General features: G+C 37.5%; 1 protein-coding gene across 8 annotated transcripts in view; it reads left to right on the top strand.

Annotated features, from left to right (window-relative positions):
• YEATS2 (YEATS domain containing 2) overlaps positions 1–13,213 on the top strand; it is a 99,014-nt gene that overhangs the window by 52,768 nt on the left and 33,033 nt on the right. For all 8 annotated transcript variants that reach the window (XM_058556242.1, XM_058556241.1, XM_058556237.1 and 5 more), the window contains 5 exons: positions 1,438–1,596; positions 3,530–3,633; positions 5,287–5,394; positions 5,897–6,079; positions 12,940–13,198. In XM_058556242.1, coding sequence (XP_058412225.1) covers positions 1,438–1,596; positions 3,530–3,633; positions 5,287–5,394; positions 5,897–6,079; positions 12,940–13,198 — 813 coding nt within the window. The remainder of the gene's footprint in view (positions 1–1,437; positions 1,597–3,529; positions 3,634–5,286; positions 5,395–5,896; positions 6,080–12,939; positions 13,199–13,213) is intronic.

Below are 13,213 nucleotides of genomic sequence, written 5' to 3'. Positions count from 1 at the left end.
AAGCAGGGTTTTTGTTTATTTAACAAGCAAGTTAATCACTATTGAATTAGCAAAGCAAAGCTGTCACAAAGCAAAAGCAAAAGTCATTCATGTGGAAACAATTTTTGAATGAGGAAAGAAATGAAATTCAAAGCAAATATTCATCTCCTAGAATCAGCACAGGTCAAATGTTTGCAAAGATGCGTGGTTGAAAGTAAAGTAGGGATTAAGTTTTGGGATTATATATGGAAGCCAGAGTGACTAGAGATAGAAGAAAATTTAGAAGGCTTTTAGTTTAGAGTTAAGCTTCAAGAGTTGGCATTGGTTTGGGATTGAAATATCCTTTATACTTTCTAACCACTCTAGAAAATTATTCCTATTATTAGTAGGTAGTTTCGAAGCTTCATTTTCACTAAGGTTGAATCGTCCATTGCCTCACGACACTTTCCCATTATGTTAGGTAAACCTCTAGTGGGAATATACTTCATGATTTTGGCTGTACCACCTCAGAAAAGATAAAGAAGAGAGTCAGTAGAAATATCTCGTTAGTGGGAGGCTTCCTTATCATACTTCATTTAAGAAGGGGGAAAAAAGGAGACTTTGGTGCTAAAAATAGACGACTAAGCAGAAATATGATCCAAGTCTTTGAAATTGAAGAAACGTAAAGAATGTGTAATTTTACCTGCCAGTTAGAAGCATTTTGGAACTTGCTGCTTCAGAGGTGGAAGAGGCTGAACGTATAAATTAGTTTGAAGTTTAGAGAAATTCGTGGGTGACAATTTGATCAGTAAAAAACAGTTGAGAATGTTTAACAGTACATTGGTAACCTTTGAGAGCATTCTGTGGGAACTCGGATCTCTCTGGATTGTGGCTGTGACGTAGTATTGACAGAGACTTTTGTTTTTTGAGTGGGTAAATTTCTTATTTTCCTATTGGAAATTAATTGCAAATCGAGACTCCTGGTGCCTAAGTCTAGTTGTTCACTTACTAATTTCCTCCCTAATTTTAGTGTCTTCAAGTATAAACAGTATTATAACAACCTGCTCAAGTTGTTAAGACATTTATTATCTAAGGATTCTTCAGTTGCACACTGTTATGTAAAGCACTGCTTTTTGAACTTTCATGTGCCTACCAGGGGATCTTGTTAAAATACAGGTGTATATTCAGTAGGACTGGGGTAGGATCTTGGAATCTGTTTCTGATGAGCTCCCCAAGGCTGCTGCTGCTGCTGGTCCAGGGATGAGGATTTAGAGGTGAAGCACACTAATCCCTGGCCTCAGCTACACTGCTGCTGCTGCTCAGTGCCTGAAACATACAGTTCCACTCTCTTTTCCCAATTTGTCGCCTTTGTCCTGGTGGCCCTGCCGCTCTTCCGTTACCTTCAGCATCTTAGATGGGTTGAATATATCCATCTTGTTTAGTTTATTTTGTTTGTCTTTTCTCTTTTTTATTATAAAGGTTCCCCTATATCAACTCCAAGTCCATCACCATTGCCTCGAACCCCAACGTCCACTCCAGTCCACGTGAAGCAGGGCACTGCCAGCTCTGTTATCAGTAATCCCTATGTTATCATGGACAAGCCGGGGCAGATAATTGGAGCCACCACTCCAACTACAGGTGTGTGTTTGATCAATATTTGTGCAATCCAAAAGATGTGATCTTTTTTAAAGATGAAATCCTAGCGTGACTTAGTAGCCATACAATAGGAGAATGAAATCTTCATCCATAAACAAGAGGAGGGAATATATAAGAAGAACTCCAGTACTGTTTCTCTGAGGGAGGATTTACTTTTTTGTAAAAGTTATACTTTTAGGAATTTATTTTCTTTTTAAAATCTAAAAATTGAAAGTGAGACAATTTTCTTAAAAAAATGCGAGTTGATTTTATTTTTATTTGGAAGACATTCTTATTGAGCCTGCAAGCAATGTGGTTATTAACTTTTTCCAAATTAAGCTTTAGAACAAGAATAGCTTTGTGAGCCATATGTATTTCTCCCCAGTCAAATAAAAAAGTGATGTTTGCTTTTCTGTGACTAAGATAAATTTTGCAGGGCCGGCCTGGTGGCTTAGCGGTTAAGTGCGCGCACTCTGCTGCTGGCGGCCCGGGTTCGGATCCCGGGCACGCAACGATGCACCGCTTCTCCGGCCATGCTGAGGCCGCGTCCCACATACAGCAACTAGAAGGATGTGCAGCTATGACATACAACTATCTACTGGGGCTTTGGGGGAAAAAAAATAAATAAAAATTAAAAAAAAAAAATTTTGCATGTGAGAGGGAGACTGAACTCTTTGGTTATAAAAAGAGAACTCTATAATAAGAAGTCTTTGGATTCACTGTGTTTGTCTTCATAATCTCCTATAGCTGCAGAGTGCTTTTCAGGTTTTTTTTTTAAAGTATTTTCACTAACGAGTTATGTATTTCCTTCAATTAAACTATTTAAATACATGCTCCTAAGTGTAAACTTTCCTGTAGCTTTCACTTCTAATTAAGAGAAATAGGGAAAAGTGAAATGGAATAAAGGAGATGACTATAAGGTAATGAGACTGATTTTTGTTTTTTTTTTTTACATATTTGATTTTAACACACGTGAATGTATGTCGAGCCTTTCTAAGTAGTTTTTTGAGAAAGTTATGTCTTTTAACGATGATTATAATTGTGGAACTTCTTTTAAAAATACTGCTTTCAGAGATTACCTAATAGCCTTTTGAATATCCTTGGCGATGCCAAATAGGTGTCCTTTGAGGATGTTTAGTTTTAGGAATCAGCTTAAAGTCTTTGCAGGCAAGTTTGATAAAAGGAGTAGGTGAGGAAATGCCATTTTTGGTCTTGACTTATTTTTTATTTTTTATTTTTTTGTGAGGAAGATCAGCCCTGAGCTAACATCCATGCCAACCCTCCTCTTTTTGCTGAGGAAGACTGGCCCTGAACTAACATCCGTGCCCATCTTCCTCCACTTTATGTGGGATGCCGCCACAGCATGGCCTGACAAGTGGTGCCTGGGTGCGCGCCCGGGATCTGAACCCTGGCCACCAGCAGCGGAGCGTGCGCACTTAACCACTACACCATGGGGCAGGCCCCCGGTCTTGACTTATTCTTGACTGTAGATAATATGACTTATTTTTATCAGCCCTAAAGGCAGTTGTACAGATGGAATACAAAGTGTTGAATGTTGGCAGCATTTTGGAATAGGTGTAACCTTCTACTTTGAAGGAGCTAGCATTCACTTGAATGCGTACATTTTGACACATTGTTAAATAACCAATATCATTATGCTATAGTATGTCTTTTTATGTAAGTAGCAGAGTCTATAGTGTTTACTTATTCGTCTACACGTCTTTACTAGCTTCTTGTCCCTTTTCAGGTTAGTAGAGTGGTCAGCTTCGTAGGATGAATCCTTAAGTGTTTTTCTATAATAATTTTCATGGTCGTGAGTTTTCAGCCTTTGAAAATGAAAAATAAATAGTGGGGAAAAAGGTAGGGTGGTGGAAAATTCCATTTTGTAAATTTTACTTTGTTTATACTTTATTTTTAAATCTGCTTTACTTATCAGGAAGTCCTACAAACAAGCTCTCTACTGCCTCCCAGGCCTCCCAAGGAACAGGTTCCCCCATTCCTAAAATTCATGGAAGTAGTTTTGTAACATCTGCTGTCAAGGTAACGTTCTCATTGCGTTATTGCACTTTGCTAGTTTCTGAAGACAGTACATTTAAATTAAATTCAACAAGAATTTGTCAGTTGATAATGCAAATTTTAGTTTCTGAAGACAGTACATTTAAATTACACTCAAGAATTTTTCAGTTGATAATGCAAATTTCATAAAGTAGAATCTTAAGCTAATAAATATTTTGAAGATCATCATCTCCAGATTCCCCTGCTTTACCCTGGATCTTTTCCTAGTGTAGAAAATATTTCTCAACACTTCTATCAGTTGTTCACCCAGTATCTATATGAAAACTTACTATGATGAGGAGGTAGCCTAATTTTCTCTTGGACAGCTTTGTTATAAATTTCTCCTTATAAAAATATTTATCTGGCAATACATTCCTTTTTTCCTGTATTTGCACCAACAAGGAGTAAATATATTTCCTTTTCTACATGTTAGCCATTTAGTTACTTGAAAATAATTCTTATCTTTCCACAAGGTTGTTTTTTTGTTTTTTTTTTTTTTTGCTTCTTCAGGGTAAGAAGTCCTTTGAGATTTAGAACTTCAGATATGATCTGACTTGTTCAGATCAGGGTAGTAGATATCTGCTCACTGTTTGGCAAAGACAGTCTCTGCTGTTTGGTTAGTTATTCAGCTTATTTGGTATTGTCATGGCTGCCTTAAGGCTAGAGCCTTTGAGATATAAACTCCTGTTTGAGAACTCCTGAGAATTCAAAGATCATCTCTTAATGACGAATGCTAACACAGCGTTTCTTATATTTAGGCGCTTAATATTGATGATACTGAATAGTTTCCTGGTCCAAGGCAAGGTTTTTCTCTAAATTGAGTGTAATCTGTGACCACTGTGTTATATGAATGCCTGAATTGTAATAATTCCCTTGAAGGTCTTAATTCTCTGCCAGTCTATTTTTTAATGTTTGTTGATGATCTTTTCATTACACTTAAGCAGTTTTCTTAACTTTGTGTCTTGCCCCTAGCATTTATTTATGGCAAATTGCCTCTGAGCTTTGCATTTTGTAATTGAGAATTAGAAACAAATGATGGTAATTTTGGATGTTGACCTTTGTTGTGTTTATATTTGCTAAATTGTTCAAGTTCTTTTTGTTGTTTTGTTTTTTAAATCCTTGTTGAAAAATATCCCCATGTCTTGAGTATTTATTTGGAGTAAAAATAACAAATCAAGTTGTGAGTACTCTAGAGTGTATATACTGAAATACCGTAACTGCCCATTTCATTCACTTATTTCTTTAGTGCCGAGGCTCTAAGAGTAGAAAAGAAATAAAATACTGTGCCTGTCCTTTAGTAGCATACCCTTTGGCAGGGGACTAGACATGCAAACCAGTGAGTCAACCACGTATTAGAGGTAGTGTTATGGGAGTCTTTCCAGCACACAGTGGGGCACAGATGGTAGGTTCTTGCCAAGTTATAGCCTTTCTTTGCATTTGGTTTCTAAAACAGTATTAAAATGCAGGTGTAGAGGCTTGGAAGACTCAAAGAGTTTTGGGCTTTTCATTTTCTTTTGTTTTTTTTGGTTGTTTATCTTGCTAGAGAATGTCATAGGTTTGTATTAAATACAAGTGACTAGAATATCTGAAATCACTCATTTTATCCTAATTGTACAATATATATTTTTACACACACAGCAGGAGGATTCTTTGTTTGCGTCTATGCCTCCACTTTGCCCAATTGGGAGTCATCCTAAGGTTCAAAGCCCCAAACCTATAACTGGAGGACTTGGAGCTTTCACAAAAGTGAGTATTTATTAGGGCATTATCCCACAAGTTGCTGTGGTCTTGTTATATAATCTTTTTTGTGGCTTGAATTGATGGACACTAACCCACAACATGTAATTTTTTAGTATGTCTCAATTCTAAGACCAGATCCACTTCTGAGACATGCTTCCGTTTATTTAAAGGTGTCCACAGGGCAGCCCTTGGAGTCCAGCAAGATGGGAACTTCAGAGAATGCAAACAGTGTGTGTGTTTCTCTCTGCTGCCATTTTGCCACCAATATCTAAAACAAATGACTAGGTTGAGTTTGCAGATACACACGATCAAGTCCAGATCCTACTTTTGGTCTTCTTAATAGGTGTTATGAGCCATATCTAAGCAGTATTTTTACCCTTATGATGGAGTCATTCTTTACAGACCAAGCTTCATTAATTCATTAATACCTGCAAACAGAATAGATTCAGATGTTAGTAACTTTTTTTATCGGATGTTTATTCAGTGTCATTATCGTGTTTGTTGCAAGGTAATCATCAAACAGGAACCTGGTGATGCCTCTCACGTGCCCACAACAGGAGCTGCCAGCCAGTCACCACTCCCTCAGTATGTGACTGTGAAAGGGGGTCACATGATAGCTGTGTCCCCTCAAAAACAGGTCATAACTGCTGGAGAAGGGACTGCCCAGTCACCAAAGATTCAGCCCTCCAAGGTTTGTGTTGGGTAGGGATGGGGAAGTCAGCATGTAAATGAAAGTTGTTTATCTAAACAGTTGGCAGGTGCTGAGAAGATTCAGGGTGACAGGGTTGCTGACCCCAGAAAAATCTGGAGCTGAAAGCCCCACTGGAAAAGCAAGTCAGTTGATGTTAAACCCATCTGCTCTTGCAACAATCCTTGACAAGAGCAGGGGTGTATATTACAGAGGGTCCAGGAACAGTTGAAGAGGCAAAGGGATGCTGTGTTCTCTCTCTGCCAGTCAAGGTGATTGACTTCAGGGACACAGCTTTCCACTTCATTCAAGTCTAAAATGGGTAACTGACAGGACTGAGGTCTGCTGTTTTACTTGTTTATTTCTGATAAGAGAGTGCTGTAGTTTACATCTCTTTTTTTTTTTTAAAGATTTTATTTATTTATTCCCCCCTCCCCAAAGCCCCAGTAGATTGTTGTATGTCATAGCTGCATATCCTTCTAGTTGCTGTATGTGGGACACGGTCTCAGCATGGCCGGAGAAGCGATGTGCCAGTGCGCGCCTGGGATCCGAACCCAGGCCGCCAGCAGCAGAGCGCGCACACTTAACCGCCAAGCCACGGGGCCAGCCCTGTAGTTTACATCTCTGATGTCCAGGCTGTGTGATCTGTTTAATGATTCTTGGCTCTTTCGAGAGTTTATTTTCTTCATGATTTAGAGGTGTGGGAAATTGATGTATTGGGAGAGCTGTAAAGTAGTTCATAGATCTATGTTTTCCTGCATCTGGTGTGCTAATGAGTGTCTATGCATGTCATTCTCTTATTTATACACTACCTATAATAATCCTCAAACAACCTTGTAAGGTGGATATTTTCACCCCCATTTTACAAATGAGGAAGCTGTGGCTCTGAGAGGTTAAGCAACTGCCTTGAGAGCCTGCAGGTATTAAGTGATAGAGAATTTGAACCCAGGTCTGCTGACTTCAAAACTGCCCATTCTAGAACTAATTAAAATTTTTGAGTCGTTGTCTGTAACCTAAGCATGCTTTTAGAACATCCAGAGTTAAAGTATCTCACTTTTTGGTCAGCTATTTTCTAAAGCTATTAAGAATGTTACGTGAAGTGTTTGTTTTTCAACTTGAAAGCCAGCCTATGTAGGGAGAGTGAATTGAGAGGAATAGTTTAAAATACAAGAAGATTTTAGATATTTTGGTTAGTCTAGATAGCTACATGTGGATCAAGGTAGAAATTCGTAGTGTTATAGGTGGTTCTAAAATCTGTAAGAGTCCATTAACCACTTTCCGAAACTTATCTGGTCATAAGACTCATCTGATGATTAAAAATATATAGATACTGAGGTCCCCATCTCAAACTTATTGAATCAATCTTCTTGGGGGCCCTGAGAATCTGGATTTTTAACAAGCTCCCCTACTGACTCATATGATAAGACAAATTTAAGAACCGTGGAGCTACAGCATCAAATTTGACTTTGGGGCTTCCATAGCCAGAATCACTAAGACAGGCACCCCCACTGCTTCCTAATCCTCCCTCTGTTGTTTTGGCCCTAGGAGCAAGCATTAGTCAAAGTCTTTTTGTGAATCAGTTATTGTCATCTGGACTTCTACTCAGACACATCTTATATGTTCTTCACAATCTATTTTGCTTCGCCTAGAGATACATGATATTACTGATTTAGGTTTTTGAATCAATATAGCATTGCTGTTTATGCTCAGAAGCTCTGGATAAGTTAGTTTTCACTTTTTGCCACTTCGCATTCTGCACATCCCCTCATCCAGTAATGCTGAACAACTGTATTAGTTTTTTTGTCACATTGCCACCTATCTAATGGCAATGTAGGACAAAGAGAAAGTGGATGGATTTGTGCTAGAATGCCCTGAATAAAGTTTAAGGGCACCTGAAAAGAAAAGCCACAGAAGAGTGTGAAAGAACTGCAAAGAAACAGTAGAGCAGGAGAAAAGTCTTCACTGTTTATCTAGGAAATTTAGTATGTGCTTTGGACTCGAGATGAGGAGCTGTGTACAAGTACAGACTGTCCTGGTTATTGCTGAAGTGCATTCTTAGAAATTATGCCACAAAACAGAAGGGTGAACAAAATGGTACTGTTTACCTTCCATACAGCTTGGGCACAATAGAAACACAGCTTATCTTTTTCATGAAAGTAGAGAGAGGTGCTGCTTTTGACATGAAGAGGGACAACTGAGGAATTAGTGGGTTCACATGGGAAGGAAGCAGTGTGGTAGAGAAAAAAGATTATGAGCTTTGGAATTAGGGCTTGTTACAAATCTCAGATCTCAGCCACTCATTCCTTCTGTGACCTGCTCTTAACCTTGTTTTTTTCATCTAGTAAAAGAGAATAATACCCTCTTGTCTTTCAGAGTGTAGAATTAGAGATCATTGTATATAAAGGACCGAGTAAATGATAGTAGCTAATGTTATGTGACTGGGGACAAGTCCTATATGGTATCCATGCATGAGTACCTTGGTAATAGTTATTATCATTAAGTACTAAATTATAATTGGCTGCATTTTTCAGTGTCTGGGTGGAGAATCACATATACAGAATCCTTACCTTCAGGTTACTAAAGTAAATTCTGACTTGCAAAGATCTGTACAGGGCACAGGGAGGGTAGAAATAGAAACAGTGAATCAAGGCATCAGTCAAAGTGAAGTGTTTATAATAATACAGAACAAAGGATGTCTGCTTTGTGAAATTAGAAGGAAATTAAGAATACAGAGAGAAGTATTATGGAATGAGAAGAGAAGGGTTGGTAGGTAAATTTGGGTTCTAGGTCAAAATGTTGTATTGTTAGAAAAAAGAAAAACTAATGGGGGATTATAGTGTCCTACTTAAGAGCCTTCCTTGTGGTGTCCATGGACAGCTGTGCGTAGAGTTTTCCCCAGTACAATGCCAGACTAACTCATTCTCAGTTTTTTAGGAAAAAGGGTGCTGGGGTAGGGAGTTAAACTTGTGAGTCTGTGCTTTTAGTGGATAAACTCTGCTAATAAAAACTGCCCTCCTGTGGCCAAGTTGGAATACCACGTTTTATTTGGCTATTGGAGAGATTAAGTGTGTCATATTCTGGAAATTTTGAAACAGTTGAGTGTGAGGATAGAGGTTGGCACAAGGAGGGAAAAGCAAGTCAGATGCATGGAATTTTGGGAAAGAAATTAAAATAGGTCCAATATGTATGTATTGTTTTCCTTTAAGATCTTTGCTTTTTTTTGTTAGCTTAGAAACGTGAAAATAGACTGTAGTTTAGCTTATACAATAGATTATTATTAGTAGTAGTATTTTTTTGTGTGTGTGTGTGTGAGGAAGATCAGCCCTGAGCTAACATCCATGCCAGTCCTCCTCTTTTTGCTGAGGAAGACTGGCCCTGAGCTAACATTATACAATGGATTATTAAGTTTGATATATTTAGGAAATGTGAAGACTCTTGTCTTGGGAAAAAAAGTTCAACAACTATAACAGAGAAATCCAAAAACCAGAGGCTTAAATAGGGTTATTTGTCTCACACACAAAAGACCTGTAGGTCGTTCTGTATTGGTTCCGTAATCATCAAGAGTCTAGACTGTTTTCTCATTGTTCCCATTCTCCAAAGTTTGTTTTCAGCTGGTGGGCTAAGATGGCCACTTCATCTCATGCCACGTGTTCACTTTTCTGGCCAGCAGGAAGAGGGAAACGGAAGGGAGGAGGCATAACCCAAAAGTTAAACACTCATCCCTTCTGTTCATATCTCTTTAGCTGGAAGTCAGATGGCAAACCTAGGTGTGAGGGGACTGGGAAATACAGCCGATATTATATGTGGCCATATCTCCAGCTGAAAACTGGGGATTCTATTGCTATGAGAGAGAAGCAAAGAATGGATATTGGGGTTCAACTGGCAGTTTCTGCCATACCCCAAAAATGTTTTTCTACATTAAGGAAGTTTTTTTTTTATAAATGCACAGAAAAGTTCTTGATTAGGAAGAAGAGTTCATATACTTCCACATCAATAGGGGGACTGACTGTGCCCAGCTCTGCAGCCACAACAACACTCTGTTGCCTACAGAATGAGGCTCAGACAGTCAGAATAAAGAGATTTGGATAATCATAAGGGGTTGTTTTAACCAAGCCAGGATAGCCGGGAAAATTTCTCCTCTCCATTCTAGGTCGACTTGCTTTTTCTTTCACTGGTTGATTCTTCTGTTTCTTCTTTCTTTCCTTCCCTCCTTCCTTAACCTTACATAAAAAGTGGAGAGACTGTTATAATGCATCATATGTACCCATTATCCAGTTTCAGCCATTATCAGCATTTTGCTAATCTTATTTCTCTTCCTAGAATATTCTAAAGCAGGTACCAGATGTTACATGCTTTAATTTCTACTTGATTAACTGAATCTAGAGTTTAAGATCAAGGTCCTCTGCCCTGGCCAGATGCTGAAGATGGAGACAAATATTTGTCCTGTGGCTCTCTGTCCTTTGAGTCTCCATGCAGCCTCACAGATTACCATTCTTCAGTGAATAATAACGAGCGTTGTGTTGAGCAGCAGCTGTCATTTACTATGTATATCATGTTGGCTAGGCATTGTATAAACTTATTCTCATTTATGCCTCATGATCTTAGGTGTTAAATATTATTATCCATATTTTATAGATGATCCATATTTATATAGATTTTATAGTGTCTAAAGCTAAAGCTCAAAGAGGTTAACAACTTATCCAGCTACTAACTGGTGGAACAACACTGGGAAACCAGGTCTCACTGCTTATAGAAACATATATTCTTTTCTCTTTACACTGTGGCTTATACCAGTTGGTTAGGGGACCACTTTCTTTACATCAGCCATATTATCCAGGCACATGGCAAGTGTATTTTACTATATTCATATTCTTTGAAAAGAAACCATGTATGATTTAGTAATTATTTAACTTAAAAATCCCATTCATTTTGTTTCACCTCTTAAGTAATCCTGTTATTTTTTAATTTAGAAAGATTCTAAAATTTCAGTAAAATACAAAGAATAATATAATCAATACCCACATCCTCCACCCTGAATTAATATGTTCATATTTACTTCAAATCATTTTTTCTCTAAATAAAACATGACTGATAAAGTTGAAGTCCACTTTGTTCTTCCCAAAAGCAGCAGCATCAGGAATTTGGATGTGTAGCTTTTTAGTCCGTACTTTTATTACAGTAAATATATAACCATAAGTAACATGTAATGTTGTTCATGTGTTTTGAAGATTTACATAAGAGATGTTTATACTTCTATTTTTCTGCAGCTCTCCTTTCACTCAATGTTTGTACTTTCCAAGTCTGTTGATGTTGATATATATAGTTCTAGGTCATTTCATTTTTACTAATGTACGCTAGTCCATTGTCTGTCTTATACCACAGTTTATCCATTCCTCTAAGCATGTTGTTGCATGTTGTAGACATTAAGATTGTCTACAATCCTTTGTAATTACAAATAATGCTAACTTGGACATTCTGTACATGTTCTCTTGAGCACATGTCTAAGATTTCTCTAGAATGTGTTCCTAAAAGTAGAATTGCTGCAACATGGGGGATGTGAATTTCCAATTTTAGTAGATATGCCAGTACTCTCTGGAGTGGCTGTACAAATTTACCTTTCTACCAGCAGTGACATAAAGTTCCTGTTTCCTCATATCTTCCAGCCAATTCTTGGTATTACTAGACTTTAAAATTTCACTCTTTAAAAATGGGTGAGAAGTGCTTCCTACTTTATTTTTTTGCCTTTAGAAGGCAGATCTTTTGCCATTCTTATAACCTTATAAAAGTCTTTTCATCTAGTTTCTGATGAGAAGTTCTTTTTATGAAATAAAGAACTGGGGAGTGGGAACACTGCCCCAATTTGCTATTAATTAAATTGTTTCTTCTAATGTAACATCCTACTATCAACTTTGTTTTCAAAGAGCTTCATAGTATTTTCTTACTTGAAAGAGTTAACTTGACAGTATTTTCAGAACCAGATATTTCTAACTCTCATAATTTGGGTACTCGAGTCTTTTTCTTGCTTATACTTTTTCTTTTTTAACCAAATGTCTACCCTTAAGGAAAGGAAAGATTAGAAGTATATAGAAAAAGATAACTTTTCTTAAAAATCAGTTGGAAGAGGTATCCCATGTAGTATATAATACATGATGTGCATTGTTAGGCATTCTAGAGATGAAGAAATAATCATTTCAGATGAGGATACTATAGAAGGGGTTACTGAAGAGGTGATACTTAAAAGTATATAGTGGAGTTTATAGTTCATATGTGAGAATGTTTATTGCACAGTTTTTCGTAATGTGAAGTTTAAAATTACCTAAATATCCACACAGTAGTAAAATGTTTTCATAGATTATGGTATATCTATCTAATATATTATTATTTGGTCATCTAAAAATGTTTTAATAACATTGGGAAATTATAATATGTTAAATTTAAAAATTACAAAACTATATGTGTGATTCTAATCTGTGTTTTAAAATGTACATTAAAAAGAATTGAAAGTAAATATATTAAAAATATTAAGAGATTATTTCTGGATGTGTAGAATATTTTTCTTTATATTTCTGTATTTCTAGATTTTCTATAAAAAACGTATTACTTTTTAGAATTAAAATAAATTATAGATAATAGCTGGGGTTAAGACAGAAACTGTAACCTTTTATTGTAATAATATCCAAAACGTAAGAAATATTGCTGTGGTTCACATCTGTCAGGGGGTAGCATTTCTAGATGATTGAATTAGACTCCAAGTATTATATCTAGGCCTTTGCTTTGTTTTTTAGAACAGAGTGACTGTTCTGTTCTAAGAGCTCCCGAAAGGCCTGGGAAGCACTTGCTGGACTCTCCTCTATTTTGCACAGGTTGTTGGGGTGCCAGTTGGGTCTACTTTACCTTCAACCGTGAAACAAGCTGTGGCAATCAGTGGTGGCCAGATCCTCGTAGCCAAGGCCAGCTCTTCTGTCGCCAAAGCGGTTGGTCCAAAGCACGTTGTGACCCAAGGAGTTGCCAAAGCAATTGTGAGTGGAGGTGGAGGAACCATTGTCGCTCAGCCGGTCCAAGCCTTAACCAAAGCCCAGGTCACTGCTGCTGGCCCTCAGAAGAGTGGATCCCAGGGTTCAGGTAACTGATACTAAG

The sequence above is a fragment of the Diceros bicornis genome, chromosome 15 (assembly GCF_020826845.1).
Source record: "Diceros bicornis minor isolate mBicDic1 chromosome 15, mDicBic1.mat.cur, whole genome shotgun sequence".
Taxonomy (NCBI): domain Eukaryota; kingdom Metazoa; phylum Chordata; class Mammalia; order Perissodactyla; family Rhinocerotidae; genus Diceros; species Diceros bicornis.
The sequence above is the reverse complement of the archived record's forward strand: the minus strand, read 5'-3'. Positions and strand labels throughout refer to the sequence as shown.